We start from the raw sequence: 23,829 nt of genomic DNA, 5'->3' as shown, positions 1-23,829 counted from the left end.
AAGTTGTAACTGAGTATTTTGAAAAAAGAAGAGTTAGATTGGCAAAAGCTAGTTGGCGTCTGCACAGATGGAGCTCTAGCGATGCTAGGCTGCCGATCTACACATTTGTGTAAATGATAACATGGAAGAACTTTCTGGAACAGAAACTTATTGCTTCATACGCAGAGAGACTTGCATCAAAACACTTCTAAAACCACTTCATGACCATCTTAAAACTGCAATTAAAGTAGTCAATTATATCAAAAGATCTGCATCGAACACAAAACTATTTGGAAAACTCTGTGAAGATTTTTATGCCACTCCCTCCACCCTCCTGTTCCATACAAAGGCTCTTAAAAGGCAACATGCTGGCAAGGCTCTTTGAACGTAAGAATGAAGTTTTTAGATGCTCAAAGGAGGAAAAATTATGCTGCAATAACACTGGATGACTTTGAAACAAGTATTGCTTACTTGTGCAACATTTTCAATGCTCTGAATGACAATCAATCAAAAGCTTCAAGGGCAAAACAAAAATATACTAAGAGCACACGGCAACATCAATGCTTTCAAAGACAAGTTGAAGTTGTGGCAACTCTGCTTGCAATCTAGAAATGTGTACTCATTTCCATGTTTGAAGGCGCTACACGAGAAAACAGAGAATGCTGTCTGAAGTTCCTTACTGAAAAGAATAGCAGCTCATTTAGCTGCTTTGCAAGAAGAGTTTAATAGATACTTTACCCTAGTACGCAGTGACCAAGAAGCTTTGATTAAATTAACCAGAGACTTATTCAAGAGGTGTGGGGATGAGATCCCCAAAAATCTGCAAAGGTTTATTTAACTAATCTATGATTCTGCTATAAAAGATGAGTTTAGAAACCTGTCTATTGATGAATTTTGAATCCTTGCAGTAGGTTGTATCCACAAACAAATGACACTGCATTACAGGTTTTAATGCCATTTGCAAATACTTATCTCTGTGGATCAGCTTTTTCAACTATGATGGCTATCACGACAAAATCACGAAATAGACTTGATGCAGTTGCAGATCCAAAATGTTCTAGTAAGATAGCCTAGCTCACCTCTAAAACCTCCAAGCCGATAATCACAACGTGAGGGTAGGAAGACTATTACACTACCAACAACTTTTTAATAAACAAAGGTTCATACTATACTTAGTAGCATTGAATAAAATCTCGATGCTTCAAAGCTTCAGTAGAAAAAGAATTTCAACCGCCAAATCGTTAGGCAATACGCAACAACAAAAGATACACGGGTATCACCGGTTTAAAGTCCGACGTTGTAGTTGTTACGACCTAAGAGGTAAATAATGAAATTAAATATGCAGTCCATGTTCTAAAAATGCGTGATTCCCTAATATCTCAATGTGTTATCGGCAACAAAAATAGTTTGTGAGGCAGATGCACGCATATACAACAGATATATCCTATCTATAATCTACATTGTGAGACAATAAAGCAATTTCACTAGCACAAACATACCACCGCAGCACTTGCAATCTTACTTGTTTCACGTTTAAGTTGAGTTAATAGCAACAACAACAACGTTATACCAGCTTGAAAACAACACAAAATTTATACACACTTTTCTTAACCACCACAGTTAATCGCGAAGGTATATTTTCAACGGAAATGTAAGGTATTGTAATAGCTGTAGCAGGATACATAGACGCTTGGCTTTTACATAGTAGAAGCTAAATGGCACGAAGGCTAAAACGCGAGAAATTAAATCGCCAAATGGGCATCCAAAAACCGTAACGATGGCTATAATTTGTAGACGTACAGACAACTCTTAATTTTAAGTAACACTTGTCAGCTAGAGGAAACAAACGAATAATCCATATTGCTCTATGAAACAGATGTACATTGTATATAAAATGTGTGTATTAATGATGCAGTTTTGAAACTACTATTGTATTTCTTGATCAGATGATATTGTAACAGAATAAAAATTAAAAGAGAAACAAAAAACATTGCTTCATGATCTAACGTCAAAAATGGGGTCCTTCACTGTCAATATGTACATGATTAAAATCTAATCAAAGACAATAATCAATGAGTGAAGTATAAGACACATTTATTATGTATACAGATATTGACATCAAAAAAATATACATGCTCTACTAGCAAAAATCTAATCAAATAAGCATAGTTCATTAGATTGTAAATCATATTAACAGTCAATGGCCCAACTTTTGAGCTAAATATCCAATAGCTGCAGCAGTCATTATATATCTACCGTCAGGCATTAACTCAGCCTGATGCTCTGCAGGTAAGAGACGAGTCACAATCCTCCCGAGGTGAGCATAATTAAAAATCCCAGAATCACGGGATATTGGACGTACAATGTTGGGTGGGGCGGAGCACTCCCTGACTACTCTCTCTTCAGAGACTGTGGGTGTATAATCATCCAGCTTAGAGCTAGCTTCTTTGTTTTTTTTTTTATGAAGATTTGTATGCGTGCCTTGATGCTGCAGCTTGTTCTCTTTGCTTTCCGCAGACCGACTTACCTTTAAAAAGACAATATACACACCAGCATGAATACATCTGAGCTTTCTCAGACAGAATATATATATACCAGTACATATATTAATTACAACTTAAGTAGTCGCTCCTATAATGTAAACCTCTTTTTATGTAGATTCCACTCATAGACCTATCAGCTATACAGTATAGTAGAGTTAATAGGTCTATGATTCCACTTGAAGCAAATAATTTATGCAAAGTTTTTGCTTCTTATTACTTAAGTTTCATACGATGTAAAGCGTCAAGTCTGTACGTCAGGTCTCAAAGTCTCATACAAGGTTTCAAATTCTATTTGAATAGCGAGAATCCCATAGCCTTAAAAATATCGCTTTCTCTTTTGCATCACTTAGGAGAGAAAATAACGAAGAAGGGTATCTCTATTATATATACTAGTACTATGGCAGTCTAGTGTGCAGTCAGATATCATCAGATGTACTGATAAAGAGCAGATAATAACTGACTGTACGATTATTCAGAACTACCTAAAGGTGGTTGATTAGTGCAGGTGTTAGAGTGTCTGTCTACCAAACTGAATGTCACGAGTCTCATTGAAAGCCATGTTTTATCTTGACCTCTAAGCACGGCTTCCGACAGACGCAGTGACAGACATCAATCTTATTATAAAAAAAACGTATTTCTGCTTTACTTTATTTTAGACATGTGCAAGTTTTTTCTTTGCAGCATGCATCTTGCTGTGTAGAAAAATATGATAAAAAAAACAATTTAAATCGACATTGAAGGTGTGCACAAAATTACCTAATCACGGACCCTCAACGAAGTGAAAGTGACAAACACAAAGAAAAGTTGTTGGCACTAACCACTAATACCACAGTTACTGTACAATCATTAAATTAACAAGTTACGTTTACCTTTGCATTCTTTACGGGTCAAAAGGACGAGTTTGGAAAGATCTTGAAATGAATTAGGCAATTTACACGCATTTCACTGTTTGAATAAAGTAAAAACCCTATAATGTAAACATTCTCGAAACGGATTATTTATGTTGTAGGAGACTTTATGACCTATATAACATTTTATCACAACCACCATGAAAACGTGACAGGGTTAACTAGCAACTGCAAATTTTGCTGAAAGTGCTGACTGATTTTGTTGAACAAGTTTCTAGACATGTCTAGAAACCTCATCTAAATAACGTATGTAAATTAAAAATTTTACTTAGAATTTATGTGAAATTAACTACAACACAAATGTTAAAGGTTGACTTGCAACAAAATTCAAATTACAGTTATTTGGTATCAAAAGATTCACCATGTCTTACTCTGTTGTGTCGTAGGTGCCAAATACGTGGAAACGTGATTACAAGCTCTTAAAAGCTCAAAAACGAAAAGCCGCCCTAGATTGGAATCTCTTTATTTCGATGACGTAGCCACGGAATTTGTTTATCGTCTTGTCACCTATGTTCTCACGTGAATTGAAAGGCCAATACAAAGCTCAATATAAAACTTATCGTAGCACTAGTTTATGACAAACACTTCGGGTTTTACCGAAGACCCCGTATCAAATATAGATGCTCGCTACTTTACAGTTTTGTTTCGGCCTGGTCTAATCGTCAAGTCGTAATCTGATCATGTGACCCAATACTTCGCAAATAATTTCTGCAGCACTTTTCGATTATCACAAGTGACCGACAGGCTCGTCATGATTATCAGACAATGATATGTACTCCTTCAAACTAAGGCTAAAAAATTAAACGAATTTTTACGGTGAGTTATAAGATATCACTGCTAAAAGTGACAGCATTACGATGACGATAAAACAGACGCGTAAGAACAATAGACATAGTTTTATTGAATGCGTGAAGTATATTTGTGAACATATTTCAACGAATAAGGTTGCAAGATAGTGTAAACAGAAACCATCTCTCACAACTATATCACATTTGAGCCGTTTTGGAAAGAGAATCTAAACTACGGCGGTCTCGTGTGGCTGCGATTTTCTGTTCGTTTTTTAGCTTTTAAGAGCTTGTAATCACCTTTCCCCATATTTTGCACCTACAACACAACAGAGTAAGACATGGTGAATCTTTTCATATCAAATAACGGTAATGTGAATTTTGTAGCAAGTCAGCCTTTAAATCTGCTTTACAATACCAAATTTAGAGATCAAGGTATGATGATGCTAGAACTAAAGCTATGAGTGACAACTAACTAAACATTACATTAAACAGCAAACTAGATGCATTTAGAGATCAAGGTATGATGATGCTAGAACTAAAGCTATGAGTGACAACTAACTAAACATTACATTAAACAGCAAACTAGATGCATTTAGAGATCAAGGTATGATGATGCTAGAACTAAAGCTATGAGTGACAACTAAGCGTTACATTAAGCAGCAAACCAGATGCATTTGGTTTGCTGTTTGGTTGTGTATTTAGTCTTCCCTTCCGATCAGTGAATGAGTGTAAAATGTTTGTTAATGAGATAAAATATGAGCCAGAACTACTAAAATGGTTACCAGCAATAACTAATAAATAAAAAGTGTGTAAAAAAACAACAACAATCTGCTATTGGTCAACTCACTGACTATGATGATGGTTTTTAGCTCTCTAAAGTGCTTCAAGTTGAAGCTTTCCATTATTCCAGTCAATTCCGCGAAAAAAATTAGTTCTATTTTTAATCACAAGGGAGAATAACTACTGCCTCAAATTTAAAAACTAGTCACTAGACAAATACTAAACGTAGCTGAGTTCCAAAACCTTTTTAAAATAATCGCCGAGGCTTCGAGTTAACCCCATTGCCAATGCATCACATTTCTTTACAAAATTATTCAAGATTGTCACAAGATATGCAGAATGGCGTCATCGCAAAAATAGCCGCTAGACAGAAGTATTTTCGTATGGAGGAGTATGTAGGCTTAAACATTTGAAAAATAAGACACTAGATTTTCTTAAAAATGTCATCATATCTAAATATTCATATAGGGTGTGAGTACAGCTCAGTTGAATCAATTATACAGTTTAGTCGATTATGCCTTGAACAGTTGCTGTACCGAGTTTTTCGTTATCTGCAGGTGTTTTAGCAAGATGGATTGAGATGATAAAAGTACTCACAAGCTATCATACAATGGTGCTCATGCATACAATTTGTTATCAAGCAATAGCCCACAACTGATATCAGTGATCTGCACATACCAAGCCACCTCCTGCAGCAGCATTATCTTCCTCTGAATCCGATCCCCGTAGTTCAACCTTGACCACTGACCTGCCATTGTGCTTTTCATCATCTGATTCAAAACCTTCCTCCTACAACACAGTTATAATATACACATTTAGGTGAGAGCGCATATTATAGGAATGTTCAGATATGCTAGGTACAAACATGTAGAAAGTGGACGTGTCTGTCTATGCTTACAAGACTTCCACTCACCACATCGACACACATTAGTAGTGATAAACTGAGAGGTAATATGTATGAACTTTATTACCACCAGCCAATGAGATTCAAAGCAAATTAGACCATGAGACACAAAAATAAATACAAATATGACTATTGGAAGAAAATGCTGTTTTTGCATAACGCTGCTCTATAACGTAGATTAGCAAGGTGTTGGTGCATGGTACAAGGTATAGTGGTTTTTCTAGAGAGGTGTATTTGTTCCATGTGATATGAAACTCAGCCAGTTTTACTAAATCATCAACAAATGCAAGGGGAAATAACTCTAGTACTAAATATACATGGTTGCACACAATCATGCGACACGATTGCTCGCAATCTATTGGAATGGACACTAACAGCCTCAACAGCCAGTTTTGACTGAACTCAAGTGCATGCATCTGTCCGCCATTCTGGTGTGGTGAGTCACATAATATAAAACATTATGATAATAGACAAAAAATACACATCAATAAATATTGTTAAGCACCTAGTAGAAAAAAGCAGGACAGCTGGATTAGCTGCCACTCAATAGGCAGCAGAGCTTTAATTACCCAGCGCGCAAAGGCAAGTGCAAGTAACCTGCACTACTCTCAGAGCGATGTCTGATAGATACTCAAATACCTTTATAATAGCTAACATAACCTACGGAGAAACACGCTCTGCTATTGTTTCTTTCAGAGCCGTATAGCTTCACAGAGTCTCGCGACCAAAACCGGAAACAAAAACGCTTGTTTCCAAACAAACCCGATTGGCATACTGATCTCTAATGGAATATTCATACTTCCCTTTTTTGCATTTACTTTTGTACAAAAGAATATTTGTGGTTTCTTGTAGGAAACCTTTTCTTCTTTTAAATGGTGTATAATACTACAATCAACTTCAGAGCGACTGCCAATGGGAGTAATTTTTGTTGGCTCGTGTTGCGGCTTCTCCATTATGACTTATATAAAAATAATGGGCGTGGCCTGTTTGTTTGAAAATGAGCGAGCTCCCATATACGCTTCCGTCAGTTACGGGACTCTGTGAAGGCTCTGGTCTCTTTGGTTGACTAAATAATAATAGTATAAATAAAATATAATAAATATAAAATAAATAATATTATGTTATCAATAATAATAGTAAACACATCCAGTCACCAAATTATAATAAAATTATTATGAAAGTTGAGTAAATGACCAAAATCATCAGTAAATTATTAGTCTGCAGCTGATCTGCTGTAGCGTTCGATACAGTGTAGGGTTTTCAGCCTCACAACTGCTTGGGAGAAGAGCAGATGGTGAGCTAGTCATCAACTTATAATTATAAATAATATTTGAGACGTAGCATGACATAAGAAATAATAAATACATTGCTACCTGCACAAGATTTCTCTCACTCATCGGCTGGTTTGCTGAACCTTGTGAGCTTAACAACAATTTTTGGTTGGTTGCAACCGGTTTAGATGCTCCTTTATTCTTTTTGCCTAATAAAATGCCGCAAATAATATTATATTATTTAATATCAACTGCTGTAAAAGAGTGACCCATAAAATTCACACATGCACACAATAACCTACTTACGCTTCATGGTTATGTTTAGATTACCAAAAAAGTGGTCCGAAGCCATAGGATGGTCAATACTAGCACAATAGTGCTTTCAAACTGCACTACTTCATGTCATACGCAACAACAAAAGCAGCACAGTGATACAACTTCAAGTCAACTACTAATGGGGTGATATCTAATATTGCTACTAAATCTGGACTCCCTGATAATGACATGGACAGCTGTTCAGATGACTGAAAATGACAACTATAAGTAACATTTTTTTCAAAGCGTGAAATAAAGCTGCAAATAAACTCCACTGATTCGGAAATGGCCAGAGTTAAAAATTTATATCTTATAATGCACAAGGGTAAACACTTTTTCGCTAAATGTAAATGTGAATCTGACAACTCCAAGCAAATAAAAACATGTTATATAATCATTACATTAATTGCAACATCAAAGCAATACTAAGTACGTTATCATAAGAGCTCTGTGCACATATGAAAAACGAAACTTAATGTAGTTAAGAGTGCAGTTGAACATGCTCTGCTTTCAAACTCAGTTAAATATTCATGTACTGTCGCGTTTGGCAGATGATGCAGCGAGCCCACTCGCCTCACACAATGTGAGGCGAACTTCTGAATAGCTTTGTATTCATTTTATTGGTAAAAACTCATATTTATCTGTGTATTTGTGACAGCATCAGGGTAATAGTCCAATCAGTGACCGAGAGTTTTAGATGCAAAATGCAATAATCCTGCTATCACCTGCAACTTGATTTTAAAGCACGACCCAAAAAGCAAAACCTATTCGTGTTAGCTAGCTGATAGACTGTGTCTGTCGGCAGAACAACGGTACACTCAGCTTTACACTCAAAAGAAACTCACTCTCAACTAGACAGCTGAGTAACCGGTAATACGACAAGAGTTATACGTGCAACAGAGAGCTGTAATCCTCATCTAAACTGCAATAAACGTGATGCAGACTAATATGTTCAGTTCGAAAGGTCTTGGCACTAGATGTAGTGGATATCGAGAAGAGGGAGCCATGTTTGTGATAGATAATAATTACGCATAATAAGCGTTTGTTTTAAACTCGTGTACTCATGCATATATTTCAAGGTATAATCATTTTCAACGCACACGTTCATTCACGATGAAAAACTCACCGTCAGAGTATTCATATTCCTCTTGCAAAAGCCCCTGAAGAATGTTAAACGCATCATCCGCAATTAAGGCCTGTTCGGTTTGTTGTGATGTAGCCTCTACTGTCACAACACGACCATCACTAGAAAGAGACGGATTACATCCATTCGTTTGGGAGGTGAAAAGTAAGCGTTCATGTTCTTTCCTTAATTTTTCCTTATTTTGTAACCAGCCATGTATAGTAGATTTGCTAAGTTTTCTCCGCCTACAGACGTCCATTATACTGGCACCATTTTCTATCTCTTTGATAATTTTAATTTTACTACTGATTGGTCGTCGTTTGGGTATCACCACCTCATTACCCAACGACCGTACATGCACTTTTCCATGAACTCCGCGACGATAGGCATCTTTAAGTTTATTTTTTTCTTTTATCCAAGTTGCTAGCGTAGAACGCGGAATTTTTTCTCTTCTGCATATATCTATGGCTTTTCCGCCTTCTTCCACTTCACCGATGAGTTTCACCTTTTCTTCCACTGTCTGTTTTTGTTTAGTTCGAATCGAAGATGTTGAAACTATGTTGAGTATGTGGGTTTCAGTGGGCGGTAAAATTATAGGTATAGTTTCGATGTTCCTTTCGTCAGCCATGGCGGATGCGAAACCGAAACTGACGTAAATTTAGACCTAGATCCGCCGTATCGAATACAGTGACAGAATCGTACCCACACTATAACACGGTAATCTTTGCGCGGTAGAGAATACGTAGTAATAAGGATAAAAACAGTTCGAAAAAATAAGATCCGCCATCTTCGCAAACTCTCAATTCCCGATTATTCGTATAATGATGCAATGAGTTACCTAAACAAAAGCAATATGACGAACTGAGACAGTCATTTTAGTTTTGAAGGAACAGTTTTTAGCTCAGAGCCTCAGACACAGGCCTGCCAACTGTCACGCATTGGGCGAGAGACTCACACGATCACACCAAAGAAAAAATGAAAATGAGTGAGAAATGTGCGATAATTTTGCCCCAATTTCCACAATTATATATATTGTAGTAGAATGTAGTGTAGTATATATATATATATATATATATATATATATATATATATATATATATATATATATATATATATATATATATATATATATAAAATTGTTTCCTCACCCCGGATACCCCGTATGGGTGGTAAATTCTGCTCTAACTCGGGTCTCCTACCAGAGACCTGGGAGTTTGAGCACTCGCCTCAAGATCTTAGCTGTTCCCAATAGCGCATTGTTCTGCAACTCACCTGAGTTGATTGTTGTTGGTATTTGGGCAAGCCACATTTTACGCGCTGGTGTTATTGCGCCCAGTGCCCCAATGACTACTGGGATTACAGTTGTTCTTACATTCCAGCATTTTTCAATCTCTTCTCCAAGAGGGAGATATTTCTCTACCTTTTCTTTTTCTTTGCTGGCTATATTGTAGTCATTGGGTACTGCTATATCTATTATAGTAGCCCTCTTGTTTTCCTTGTCTACCACCACTATATCTGGTTGGTTTGCTAGGACATGCTTGTCAGTTCGGATGTAGAAGTCCCAGAGAATCTTAGCGCGGTCATTTTCATTAACCTTACCAGGAGCTTCCCACCAGTGTTGTGGTTTATTAAGGCCATATTCATCACATAGACTTCTATACACAACACATGCGACATGATTATGCTGCTCAGTGTATGCGTTTCCTGCTAGCTGCTTGCATCCACTGATGATGTGTTGGATGGTCTCAGGTGCATCTTTGCACAGTCTGCATCTAGGATCGTCTCTAGTGTGATAGATTTTCGTTTGGAGTTGCCTTGTTGGGAGCACTTGCTCCTGGGCTGCCATGATTAGCGACTCTGTATTGGCCGTTAGGTTTCCTTTGTTCAGCCACATATATGTCTGGTGAAGATCGCCAACCTTAGATATTTGTTGGTGGTAAGCACCATGAAGAGGTTTCGTGTGCCAGTCAATTTCCTCATCATCAGGGTGTAGGTCCGTTGTAAGAGCAGCCGATTAAAATTCAGCTAGCAACTTATCTGAAATGACCATGGAGGCTGCATATGCTTTGATGCTTTGCTCCTCTTCTTTTACTGTCTGCTGTACACTTTTGAGTCCCCTACCGCCATCTTTCCTATCAAGATACAATCTAGTAGTATCAGATTTTGGGTGGAGTGCTCCATGCATGGTCAGCAGTTTACGAGTTGCTATATCTGTTTCTTTGATGGCTTCCTCAGTCCACTTTATTATGCCTGCTGGATATCTTATTACTGGCAGTGCGTAGGTATTTATTGCCATGACTTGGTTCTTGGAATTGAGCTGGCTCCGTAAGACCTGCCGAAGGCGTTTCTTGTATTCGGTAATGGCTTTGTGACATACCTCGGCTTCGTGGTTGATGTCGCTTTGCATAATCCCCGAGTACTTGTATCCTTCTTCTATATCTTTGATGGTACCATTTGGCATTCTTAGACCATCTGTGAGCATAGAATGGCCTTTCTTAAGAATTAGCCTTCCACATTTCTCAATACCGAAGGTCATTCCAATGTCCTTGCTGTATACCTGAGTGAGGTGTATTAGCGAATCAATGTCCCTTTCTTTGTTAGCGTACAGCTTGATGTCATCCATGTAGAAGAGGTGGTTTATCTTGGTGCCACTCTTAAACTGGTACCCATATTGAGTCTCCTCCAGCATATTGCTTAGAGGGTTTAGGCATATGCAGAAGAGCAGCGGTGATAAGGAGTCACCTTGATAGATGCCTCGCTTAATTTTGACACTTGCCAGCTTTTTGCCATTAGCCTCCAGTTCCGTCTTCCATTTGGTCATTGACATCTTGATGAATGCCACAAGAGCAGGGTGAACATTGTACATACTGAGGCACTCAAGTATCCAACTATGGGAAATTGAGTCATAGGCCTTGTAGTCAATCCAAGCCATGGCAAGATTGGTTTGCCTTCTCCTGCTGTCTTGACAGACCGTCCGATCCACCAGTAACTGATGTTTGGCTCCTCGGGTGTTGCGCCCAATTCCTTTCTGAACACTGGTCATATAGTGACTCATGTGCTCTTCCAGTTTGTCTGCAACTATTCCTGAGAGCAGTTTCCAAGTGGTGGGCAAGCACGTTATTGGTCGATAGTTTTTGGGAATCGGCCCCTGCTTTGGATCTTTTATCAAAAGTACAGTTCGTCCTTTGGTCAGTCATTCTGGATGGTCACCTTGTTTTATTAGGCATTACATCTGCTTAGTCATTCTAGTGTGAAGTGATGTCAATTTCTTCAACCAGAAGGCTTGAATCATGTCATGGCCAGGTGCTGCCCAGTTCTTCATACGCTGCACTCTGCACTTGATGTCCTCTTTGCTGATGGTGAGTCCTTCCTGAGCCACAGTGTGTTGATGGCTCTCTTTAAGCCTCTTCAGCCAATTTGCAGTGGTGTTATGAGTAGTCTCTTTCTCCCAGATGTCCTTCCAGAACTTTGAAGTGCTAGATTGGGAAGTTTGAGTGCTCAGACATTGGCCTCTGCAGTTCACATTTGAATTGGGAATACACTCCAGATGGATTATTGATGAACAGTTTGGACGCTCCAAACTGTGGTTAGATCTCTCACTGAGCCTACTAACTTTCTTGCGCAAGTCCTTGATCTTATTTTGTAGCCTCAGCTGCCAGGATGGAATGGCTTGAAGCCTTGTTGGCAGTGGCTTGTTATCCATCTCCTCCAAGATGACCGTTGCTGTACTGTAGATTAAGGCATTAGTCTCACTGATTGATTCAGTTGAGATCGACTCCAGTGCCAATTTAATATCTTCTAACAGCTTCTTAGGTATGGCCTTGCTAACTCTTCGTAGTGGTACCCTGCTTCCATAATCATTAGCAGCTGACATCTTGTTGATGATATTTTCCACAAGCTTTCTCACCCTTGGGTCAAGGTCCAAGTGCATGTCTTCTTCAACCTGTGAGTCAACACATGATCTTGTATGTGTGATAGTGTGTGTTGACTCCTCGTTGGTTGTGAGGTTACTTGGGTGAACTGTTCTCTAATTTCATCTATCTCAAGTTCCGATAGGAGGTGCCGCTTGATTATGTTACTCCTCTGAGCTACAAGTTGCTTAGCGGCAATTCAGGGCGCATGTTTATCCACAGTTGACGCATCCTTCCCATGTAGCCCCACTTTTGAGGTTCACTCATAAAGTAGCACTGCATGAGGTCCGTGTTATCAGTCCGAGTCCATTTCATCCAGTAGTTTGAACCAGTAGTTTGAACCAGTAGCCCATTTTTCACTGCCTTGTCCTGGTTCAGTTACAGACAGCGCGGACCTTGTTTGACCGGGCGACGTCCGAGCCGGCATGGCTTTGGTTATTCACCACGGGTTATTGCACTCATCATAGAGGTTGTAGACATTATACAAGCAAGGGTCTTGTCTAAGGACCACCAGAAAAGTGCAGTTGTTGGGGTTTGAACCGAGGACCTAATGATCACGGTCCCGATACCTTACCAACTGCGCTATCTGTCCTGTATATATATATATATATACTGATGAAGAAGAAGGTTGCAGTTCACTAGAAGAGAGTGCTTAATATTAAAATAGAGCATTTATATAAACTATATTAAGAACTGAAAACTAGAACTGAGAACTGAGTTTTCAGTTCTTAATATATATATATATATATGTATATATATATATAGATAAGTGGTCAGGCCTACTGCTAACAGCACTCTACGCTTCTTCTATATCTGGAAGAAAGATAAGTAAAATTAACCTATTCCACACTCTAGTTAGTTATATATATACAGTCAAACATAGATAACTCGCCCACGGATAGCTCGAACGCATGATTAATTCGAACATTTTCTTTGGTCCGTTCCCACGTAATGATAAATTGCTATAGATAACTCGAACTCAACACTGTTAATTCGAACTGTTTTTTCCCAACGGCTACCGAAACGGTTGTTATCTCTTTAAAAAATCCCTTTATTCAAAGCCATAGAGGTAAACCTCATCTTTTCGTAATTCATAAGCGTCGTTATTACCACAATCGGCAAAATATTTTTGTCAACGACTTTTCTAAAGGTTTGGTGAAATTTGATTTATATTGCCATACGATGAGTAGCACGGGCTAGCCGGGTCACGCGCGCAAGGATTTTCGCCACGCACATACAAAACAAAAAACAGCATGTTGTTTTTGTTTTGTATGTGCGTGGCGAAAATCCTTGAGTGCGTGACCCGGCTAGCCCGCGATGAATAGTTTTCCGACGTTGATTCCGTGTTGAATCAACGTCGGAATGTTGAATGTTTAAAACGTCTTAAAAATTTTTGTAATTAAACGTATACATTGTCTTAGCTAAAAAAACTATTCATCGTTTGACCTAAACACAGAATACGTGTGTACATTCAATAAGTATCCATTCCAAAAGCGTGAGTGATATACAATGTACCGTTAAACCTCGTAAAACTTTTAATTGAACTGCCTCGGAGTGTTGCTCTTAACGAATCTCAGGTAAAGTAAGGTAATCTTTGCATAAACTTCAAGAAAATTCAGCAAAATTGATCGTGGGTAAAACGCTCAAAAGAAAAAGATGTCTTTTCTTTTGAGCATTTCAACAACGATCAAGTTTTGCCAATGTCAATCTAAAAAACGTCCTGGCAATAACATCACCTCAAACAACAAACCAATCTCAAGTGATAGAAAAATCTCTATACTTTTTGATAAAAACATTTTAAACTTTACATTAGAAGCATTTAATTTGAAACAAGCCATTTGTGCTTTTGATTTATATTATAGTTTGTATATGTACATGTATCTACTAATAAATAAGTAAATACATGGACTTGTGACAGTGCTCTGATAACTTGAACGCTCTGATAATTCGAACACTTTTGCTCGATCCCTTGAAGTTCGAGTTATCCATGTTTGACTGTATATCTATATATATATATATAGTATACTATACTACATATAGTATACTACACTACATATAGTATACTACACTACATATAGTATATATATATATACACCATTAATATCATTTGATACATCAATTGCCCCAAAACCAAATCTCAAGCATTGCCCCACTCTTGGGTTGGCGGGCCTGCTCAGAGAGTGCAGCTGCAAGTTAGCACTTTCGGTTATACAGCTCAGAGAAGCTCAGATTGAGACGTCTAAAAGCAAAGTAGGCAAATCAACGGCTTAAAACTTTTCATTCTTAATGTTTACATGCAAGTATTTTTGGATAGCTTTCACTCAGTTTCGTTGTGTCAATATAACATTGCCAATACAAAATTAGTTGATATAAGTAGATGATACAGATTTATTGAGGAAGGCATGGATAAATCAGCAGTAGTTTTATATTTTGTAATGCCTAGTCTAAACAAGCAAATCTACAAACCAACATTGAGTTAACTTCATTTACTTGGTTAAAAGACTAATTATTCATAATAAAAATCTCAACTATTTGCTGTCATGGAGAAGTACATTAGAATTACATATTACTCGTGATAGACAGCTGCTGAGAACAGTGACACGACAGCAAAATACACACTAACTAGAAGGATCATAAACTACAATGAACTGCACACAAATGATAGACCTTGCAATTCGATAGCATGTAATTAATAAATATTGGACTTGAATTTCGTTGAATTAAGCTTAGCATTGTGTTTTGTGATAGAATATATGAAGGGTTTAAAGAAAATTACTTAACCAAAGAATTTTGACAGCTGCTGCCTTCGAGGGCTTATGGGTTTTGCAAAAAATATTTTCAACAAGTGTAAGAATCTTACCATTATAAAAAACAGCACAAACTGTTCCATACGCATTCATCCACTGTCTACAGTGAATTAAAAATCAATTGGAGATAAGTCTATTGAAGGGTAACGATTAAAATTAAACGTTAAAAATATCAAAACACTTTTCCAATAATAAAAATAATTACAGCATGCTTAGACAAGGTATTTGAAGCAATTATTGATTCAGAACATCGCAGCCCTTGATACTTTCCAACCCCAAATTTAGTCTTGGAATATAGGACTAAATAAAAATGCGTACTAAATAAAAAACATGAGAACAAGTGAATACCCCAAACAAGGCAATGACATTTCATATGCTGTTCTGATTGATACACTTACAGGTGTCGACTACATGCAGTCCTAAAGAATGATTTAACAGGCATACCTTTTCCCATTATCATCAATCACCATCTAATTACAGCTTTCCCCAAAGCTCATCTCTGTCACACATTACTTCTTTTCTGAAAAATCAAAACATGACAAAGTTATGGTTCGAATAACCAAAGGTTGATGGCTAAAAGATAATCTATGACATTTTTCTAGTGAACATATTTTATAAAAGCGTTGGAAAAGGTTTGCTGGTCTTCATTGAGAAGGAATATTCAGTAAATCAGGTCTGTACTTCATGTACTAAAAATATGGTATCATGGCGTTCAAACGCAAACTAGTTACTACATGTATTTAATAATACGTGTAGATTGCCTCATTTGTAAACTAGTTACAAGTGACCCTACGTATTCTTGTACATCAAAGCATCAGTGGCAAAAGGTTGTCAAGTGTAAGAAGACCATGAAGAGGGACTATGCCACAGAGATTACATTTAGAGAGTCTCCGTGTGCCCTACACCTAGCAATCAAGTCACTTGCATAATTTTGAGGGCTGGGTTCAACAATAGACTGCTCATCTGTCTTTAAACATTCATAAAATACACAACTTTGAACTTTCATCTACTGTACTTACATGTATTTTCAACTTGATTATGTTTATGAATGCAGAGATTCCAGTGCTTCGAGATTTTTATTAGAAGCTATCAAAAAAATTCATACAGTTGAAAAAACTCTGATTTCACACAATCCAAGTGTCATTATAGAGCATTCAACAAAAGGACCATAAAAAATGTACACAAAATTTTCTTTATGTGTACATGTGTACAAAATGTACACCAAACTTCAGGGCCATTCCCATAGGATCATTTGGTTTTCCAAGGGCTGTTAAGTATGTATGTATATATATATATATATATATACATATATATATATATATATATATATATATATATATATATATACTCATGACGAAAAATAGAGAATACTTGATTAGATGTTTTCAATCAAACATACCTACAATCGCTTTAACATACAAACCTTTTTAGCTACAACATAAAATTTGAGCAAACATTAGTTAAGAATTTTTATATCATCATACGTTTACATTTTCAGTAAACATGTGAATATACTAGTTGCCTCCTAGAGGAAGTCACTGACGTATCTGGTCTATAAATTTACCAACAAGCTCCACTATGGCTTCACGGTATGCAGCAGCAAAAACAAAGTTCGTCATTAGGAAAAATCACACAGCTAAATGTGTGTATTGGTGTTTGATCTTGACAAAAAAACTGAGAATGAGAATTTTTAACAAGGAACAACTTTCCATCACTGAATTTAGACAAAAGCTAAATTTAGATATGCCACTTGCTCACATTTAAAAAAACTATATTTATATTCTATCTATATTTATATTAATTTCCTATAATTCATATAGGTCAATATAGCAAAAACTTGAAAAGATGAAACTTTCGTTTGCAAACTGTCAACTTGTTGCACCGACAGTAATAAAACGCTGACAAAGGTTGTCAGCTCTAAGGACTTGGGATGTTTCAAAACATTGTAAGATGACACAATATGATTGGCAACTATGATAGCAGGCAAAAACCTAAATGGTTTAGCAATAACAACAAAGTACACTTGATTCAAAAACAATGTCCCACATTTTGATCATCGTTAAAAGCCTCTAACACTAGTAACCGCGCAAAAGGTTTTGTGCATACATACATACATAACTAATAAAGTTATGAGTTGTTCTATCCAAGTACGCCGAATTAAAATGGATTAAAATTAAAGCATACATACCCTAACTAATAAGGTTGATAGTTGTACTAAAGAAATACGTTAAATTAAAATTATTTTGTTTGTACATATTTGCGTTCACAAGCGCATAGCGCTTTCTGATGTTGCACCTTTGAACAAACTACACCGTTAATGTTTATTAGCACGCTCTTCGCTTTTCACATAGCCATTAAAGTTTTTAACAGCCATTTGAGTTTTGACCTTTTTAGCATTTAGCCGAAGTTAAATGCTGAAAAATGTAAGAAATTAACTTTTTTATCTTTTAACTTCAGCTGTTTTACTGATTCTCTTAAGGTAAGTCCATTTATTTGAATATTTCTATATGCCAAAGTTTATTTGCACTCAATGTAGATGCACCATCTGTTGATAATAAATGCTGACTTTTTATGTTTTTCATTAACCTCTGTTATGCGATGCAGCAAAGGGTCATAGACTAAGCTTATATGTGCAAAACTTTTATTAATAAGACTTTACTCATCAATAGACATACATGAGGTAGATATTCTGGTTCTATAACACTAGCAGCTCAATTCAAACAGCCTATTGCATGTTATGACATCCGTAGTAAACCTGAGACAATCTGCAGATTTCACTTACTAAAAAGACATGAAAATACTGATGAAATGCACAGAAAATGAGATTAGACCGCCACATCAGACTTCCTTGACAAAATAGAGCTGAAACACGAAGTAAAAGGCTTCAGCAAGAAGATTGAACAGAATCTTATACGAATTGATAGAAATAACCAATAATTGACTGTGTTTGGTAACTCGGAGATATGTCCCACCGTTTATCAGAATTTCCATGCTGTCTGTGTTCTAAACAATTTATAACTGTTTATGTAATAATAAATTTAGAACGGCGATTAACTCACAAGCCATTTCAAAATGGCAATAGAAACAGGATTCTTTGTACATAATCTAACCTTTTCATATCTGCATAGCTCTATATCAATACTAAATAAGCTTGGTAGGACATCCCCAAAAAATCATTGCGAACCTCTTGGCTTGACAAAAAATTTATTTAACTCTAAGGACAACTATCAATCTTGCATTTCAAAAATAAGTAGAATTAGGAAAATATATATTTCTAGTGATTTCATAGGTGATATAGGATGAAATAACATTTACTAGGTGTGCATACTGAAAAGTTGAGAGAGCTAGAATATGCAGTACATGCATTGACATTATGGAGTACAGATTTTGTAATGATAACGCATCATACACCACCTATACAGAATCGGGTAATGTTAGACACACCACAAAAAAGTGTATGGCATGTCTCAGCAATTGAGCAAACCAAACTGTTAAGTTTAAATTTTAATAATTTAGTTTAATTAAAGTATAATAAAAAATGAGATTATTTTTTATTAATAATTAGATGGCTAGAATTGATGTTAGTTGATTATTAATGCTTTCTGAAAGTAAATGAGTTTTAACTCTCACACCTCGAGTGCAAATTAATTTAAATTTTGGGATTTAGTAAGCACTTTTGGTGTTTAGCAGGAGTCGAATATAACTTGCATTGATAAAAGAAAAACAACTCCTGGCTTCCTGACAGAATGTGTGCTCTATTGCAAAGATACGGGTTGTAGCTATTTTTAGTTCTTGCTATCCTGCTCAATCACCAGTGAAGAATCTTTGGTTCTGGCAACCGCTAATTGTACACTGCCTGGTCCTAAAGTCCCTTAACTAACTCCCACATTCAGCCAGATACAATATTTAGCAACATCTCGTTTACCAATCCCACTGGTGCCATGACAAAAAGACTTGATATATGATAATCATTTAAGAGATTCTAGAACAAAGTGCGCTTTTATGTTCTAACTTATTGAATGAAAAGAAGCACTTTAGGAGATATACTGAAATCATAAAAGCATACTTTGATGCACTGCCTACGTATGATTATTCAAACCTCATACATAAATGATATATTTTTTTAAAGAGGAATACACTGCAAGCTCTTTTAATTGCATTCAAGTATTTCTACAGCAGCATTTAGGCAACGATTTAAGATTCATTCGTTTATCGACTTGGTAAAGCAAGTAGCTCACTTAATGATTGGTTGTTGGGTAGGTATTATTCTTATAATTGATTAGCTGCGTAAAATCAGACATGTAACAAAATTATAACTTATTTTAAATGCCCTGATTATAAACAATAATATAAGCTATGAATATTTATTCGCTATAATATGCTATAGCCTACAATGCCCGTCACAAAATTGTGGGTTACGAAGTAAAGTATTGGTCATACATAAAATTCACTTACAATATTTGTTAAATCTGAAATGAAAACGCCAGTTAAAAATGCGCTTGCAGTTCTTTCAGGTGTCTAGCAGTGATATCGCAATATAATACATATATAGTTAAATTAAGAAGGCGTTTACTTTTCTGTCTACTATTTGGGAAAACATTAAAAAATAATTAAGTAGTGTGGTATGTGTATCAAACACTCAGTAAGCAACAGATCACTGGTACTTTTATTCAAATCTAAAACGCAACTGAATAGTCCATGTACATAATCTAACACAAAGTCATTGAATCAAGCATGACGTAATGTAAGCATTGCAATAGGCTGTTTACAAAAAGGAAACAAACAGTCAATCTCAAATCAATGCCATAGTTAACATACATGTATATCAAATACATTCTACATTCCCTTTTGATCTCAAGACCAAGTGTTGTAAAACCATACAGCATAAAATCTAATAAATCTCAGGATTAACTGATTTGTACAACCATTACAGCACAAAATTTGATAACCACTTAGGAAGACATCTATCTCCAACAGGTCTGTTTTCAAAGTCACTATCTTGATCGAGATCAGAGTCAGCAGGCTCTCATTTCAACTGAGCGTTGTTATCAAGCAGGTCTGAAATACTAAACTCAACTTCAACCTGATTAGAGTCTCTAGTTGGCCTAGTTGATACATGTGTACCATCTGCAATGTCGTCTTGATGAGCCAATCTAAGGTCAGACACATGCCTATTTGTGCCATCGACTTCAACCGAAGCGCTAGAACTTACCTTTTTCACTTTTCGGCATTTCCACCTATCAAAGCATCTAGCATTAACTGGCTTGACATAAACAGTGTCTCCAACTTTGTATGGGTTAAGGCTGCAGTCTCTATTGTCAGTCGGCTTTTGTAGTATTTCTGTCGATTTGGTCGCCCCTGCGATAGCTGTATAGTTCTTCCACAGGCACTATACCATTGGAGTTTGGTGAATTGTTATAACAATATGCCATTTCTTCAGGTCCTTTGCCAGTCCTCATATCTGCTCTATTTATAGCACGGTGATGTTTTATTGTTTTATTTTTAAATCATTCCATTTCCAGTAGGTTTATAGGCACAGCTGAGGATCTGCTCTACACTCCATTTCTGCAGAAACTCTTCCATTCTAGCGCTTGTGAAACATGGACTATTGTCACTCAGAAACTCCTTAGGAGGTCCACTTTCTCGAAACACATTGTCCAACTGTTTGATTATTACGTCTGGTGTTTCATTAGCCAGTTTGAACCAAAGACAAAACCTGCTAGGCCCACAATCAATAATAGTCAGATAAGGTCAACCATTCACATGAATGATATCTGATGCAAGGCGCTCCCATACATTTGCTACGTTTAGCTGACCATGATCCCATTTGATTGGATGAGGGTCTACACTGTTATACATAAGACAAGTTTTTACTACTTGCTCAACTATGTCTTTCTTGATTGTTCGTCCAAACCTTTTCTGTGCCAAGTACAAGGTTTTGCTGACACCAAAGTGGTGGTCTTGATGAACATTCCTTACGTCTTCTATCTCATCTGTGTTAGAAAGTACAACCCCTGAGCATGCAACAACTTGTAGCCATTTGTTTGGTACTCTGGTTAGGGCATCCGACTTGTTCCCACTTGATGGAACAAGTTTGATCATTAGTGTTAACCCATATTCATCAGTCAGCTGACCAATAATTCCAAGTCTACGTCAAATGATCAACTCACTGAGGCCAGTAACCTTAGGCCTTTTGGTATCTTCTATCACTGAATTTATCCACCCATAAACAGTAGCTGAATCTGTAATCACTTGCACATTTGCCATTTTCCACTTTAGCGCTAGGATAATTCCTTTCAATGCAGCTTCTAGCTCAGCAACATTTATATGAGCACCATCATCCTCTTTACATAGCCATGCTGCATCCTCAACTGTGTAATCATCTACCTCCAGAGACACTCCGAAAGCCAAGTTGCTGGCGTCCCATCACACAGTACACTGAGAGGTCTTCTTGACATCCCACTTGCCTCTCACTGGGTCTTGCTCTTATACTCTTTGAAATATTTCATCCAACAAAGATTTCACAGAACTACCAACTGTTTCAGACCAGTCTATGTCATTGGTCAATCTCTTTAGATAGCTACAAGCAACTCTTAACCATCCAGCAACTGAGTAATGTCCAACTAGTTTGCCACAAATGGAAAAAAGGTCTCTTTTCGTAACCTTTTTTGAAACTGCAGGTAAATCACCATCTCGCTTCCAGTTGTACTGATCATCTTCTGCATTGTTTACTCTAAGACCAAACACGAGTATCTGATTGTGTCAATGGGTCTTTTGCCACAAGTCCAAACCTTAGTAAATGAGCTCTAACAACATCAGCTTGAACCACCTCCTCATTTACCCAAATGTCATCAATGTAGTGACCAGTTCCATTGCAAATATGTTCATCCAATGACAGCACTTTATCTATGATCTTGGACATTATCTTGGGAGCAACGTTCAAACCAAATCCCATGCGTGTCATTACATACGTTTTACCTCTGTACTTCACTGCCTGGACTTTTTTCAGACTGGGCTCTATATGAATTTGTAGATAAGCCTTCTTCAAATATAACAGACATGTTTTGCTTCCCCCTAACCTCCAACTTCGCAGTTTTTTCTTGGCAGATTGCAGTCTCAACACCTGAATTATTGTGAATATAGTCGTTGAGTTCACGGTAATCCATAACTGGGCAAATCTTATTGAGCTTGTTTGGTTGTTTTGCAGCCATCAATGGAATTATCCCCTCTACATGACCATGGACTGTGCTATCATATAACTCCAGCCATTCATCATCTATCCAGCGTTGCACTTCTTCATCAAACTCTTTTCTGTCATCATCATTTATCTTGTATTCAGAGCAATGATTTTGTAGAATCGGTTCATCATCTTTCCATTTGACAAACCATGCACTACTACCAAACCATGCTATGAAATTTTTATCATCAATCTCTAAACTACTCTGGTGTCTTGTGCCAACACTTATCACTGGCACCTTACCACCAAACTTAACACCATTGTGAACACCAACATTAACTCCACCAAGTTTAGCAATAGCATCCATTCCTAATATCACTTGTGCTCCACCTACTAGTGCTGGCGCAATCAAGCACTGCAGAAGAAGCTCTTCATTTCTGTGACATTGACTTCTAAAACAGATTCACCCTTGCACTCAGTAGTTTTACCGTTTAACATGCTGACAATTCGAACAGGACTGCTAGGTTTTTTACCCAATTTACCACAAAAATCATCTAAAACCAGTTTGTTTGCAACCAGTATCTACAAGAGCTCTTGCCGATACTTTGTTTACATATATATCAACAAAATGGTAGCACCTCTTTGTTCAGTGACTTGTAGCGGGAGAGTATCCAGTGCAGACACTCCCATTCTTGTTTCCTTTAGCCTTCGGGCAATTCCTAGCTATGTGATTGCCAAGCTCTTGACAGTTGTAATACTTTATTAGCCTTTTTGCACCCTTTACAACCTTGGATGGGCACTGGTGGGCACCATGACCTCTGCCAGTACAAATTGAACAATTCTGTCCAGCAGGTTTTGAGCCTACATACCCCATTGCACAGACTCCTTGTGCTACACCATTGCTAGACATAATCATTCTTGCTCTCGTGGCCAACTCTGACAATGAAAGTTTTTCAATTGTTGAAAGGGATTTTATCTAGGTAGCTACATCAATTGGTAAACCAGCCACAAAAGCACACTTCAACAAGGGTTCTGGTACTGTTTGGCCAATCAGAGCTACTAGCCTACGCAAATCTGCCAGGTAGACATCAACAGTTTCTCCTTTTTCGTAGGCCTATATCCTTCTTTGTAGTTGTCCATATGCGCAAAAGTTATTTACTCCAAAAGCAGTCATTAGCTCCTGTTTAATCAGTGCATAATCCCTTTTAGTGTGGGCTGAAAGTTGTTTATAAATGGTGAATGCTGGTCCAGACAGAAAGAGTGGCACAAAAGACTTCAACTCCGTAACATTCTGCAGCTCAGCTACAAGCTCTAACTTGTCAC

At 37.1% G+C, this 23,829-nt stretch overlaps 2 protein-coding genes across 2 annotated transcripts in view; both read right to left on the bottom strand.

Annotated features, from left to right (window-relative positions):
- The window catches only part of LOC137385392 (CCR4-NOT transcription complex subunit 10-like), a 35,483-nt gene extending 33,864 nt beyond the window's left edge, over nucleotides 1-1,619 (bottom strand). Inside the window, exon 1 of the mRNA XM_068071844.1 lies at nucleotides 1,502-1,619. The gene's annotated coding sequence lies outside the window, so the exon portion shown is untranslated. The remainder of the gene's footprint in view (nucleotides 1-1,501) is intronic.
- Nucleotides 1,620-1,889: 270 nt separating this feature from the next.
- Nucleotides 1,890-9,239, bottom strand: LOC137404512 (uncharacterized). The gene is made up of 4 exons (XM_068090746.1): nucleotides 8,615-9,239; nucleotides 7,276-7,382; nucleotides 5,677-5,787; nucleotides 1,890-2,506 (listed from the first exon to the last, which is right to left on the bottom strand). The coding sequence occupies exons 1-4, from the start codon at nucleotides 9,237-9,239 to the stop codon at nucleotides 2,177-2,179; spliced, it is 1,173 nt and encodes a 390-aa protein (XP_067946847.1). The 3' UTR covers nucleotides 1,890-2,176.
- Nucleotides 9,240-23,829: the final 14,590 nt, after the last annotated feature.

The sequence above is a fragment of the Watersipora subatra genome, chromosome 1, assembly GCF_963576615.1.
Source record: "Watersipora subatra chromosome 1, tzWatSuba1.1, whole genome shotgun sequence".
NCBI classification, from domain to species: Eukaryota; Metazoa; Bryozoa; class Gymnolaemata; order Cheilostomatida; family Watersiporidae; genus Watersipora; species Watersipora subatra.
This window is presented reverse-complemented; position numbering and strand designations above follow the sequence as displayed.

What these genes read in the sequence shown, in the direction of transcription:
- LOC137404512 (XM_068090746.1), bottom strand. Translation starts at nt 9,239, where the DNA reads ATGGCTGACGAAAGGAACATCGAAACTATACCTATAATTTTACCGCCC. An exon ending in GGAATATGAATACTCTGACG is followed by an intron (nt 7,383 to 8,614) that starts GTGAGTTTTTCA and finishes GCATTTTATTAG; the next exon opens with GCAAAAAGAATAAAGGAGCA. An exon ending in CTGCTGCAGGAGGTGGCTTG is followed by an intron (nt 2,507 to 5,676) that starts GTATGTGCAGAT and finishes GTCTTTTTAAAG; the next exon opens with GTAAGTCGGTCTGCGGAAAG.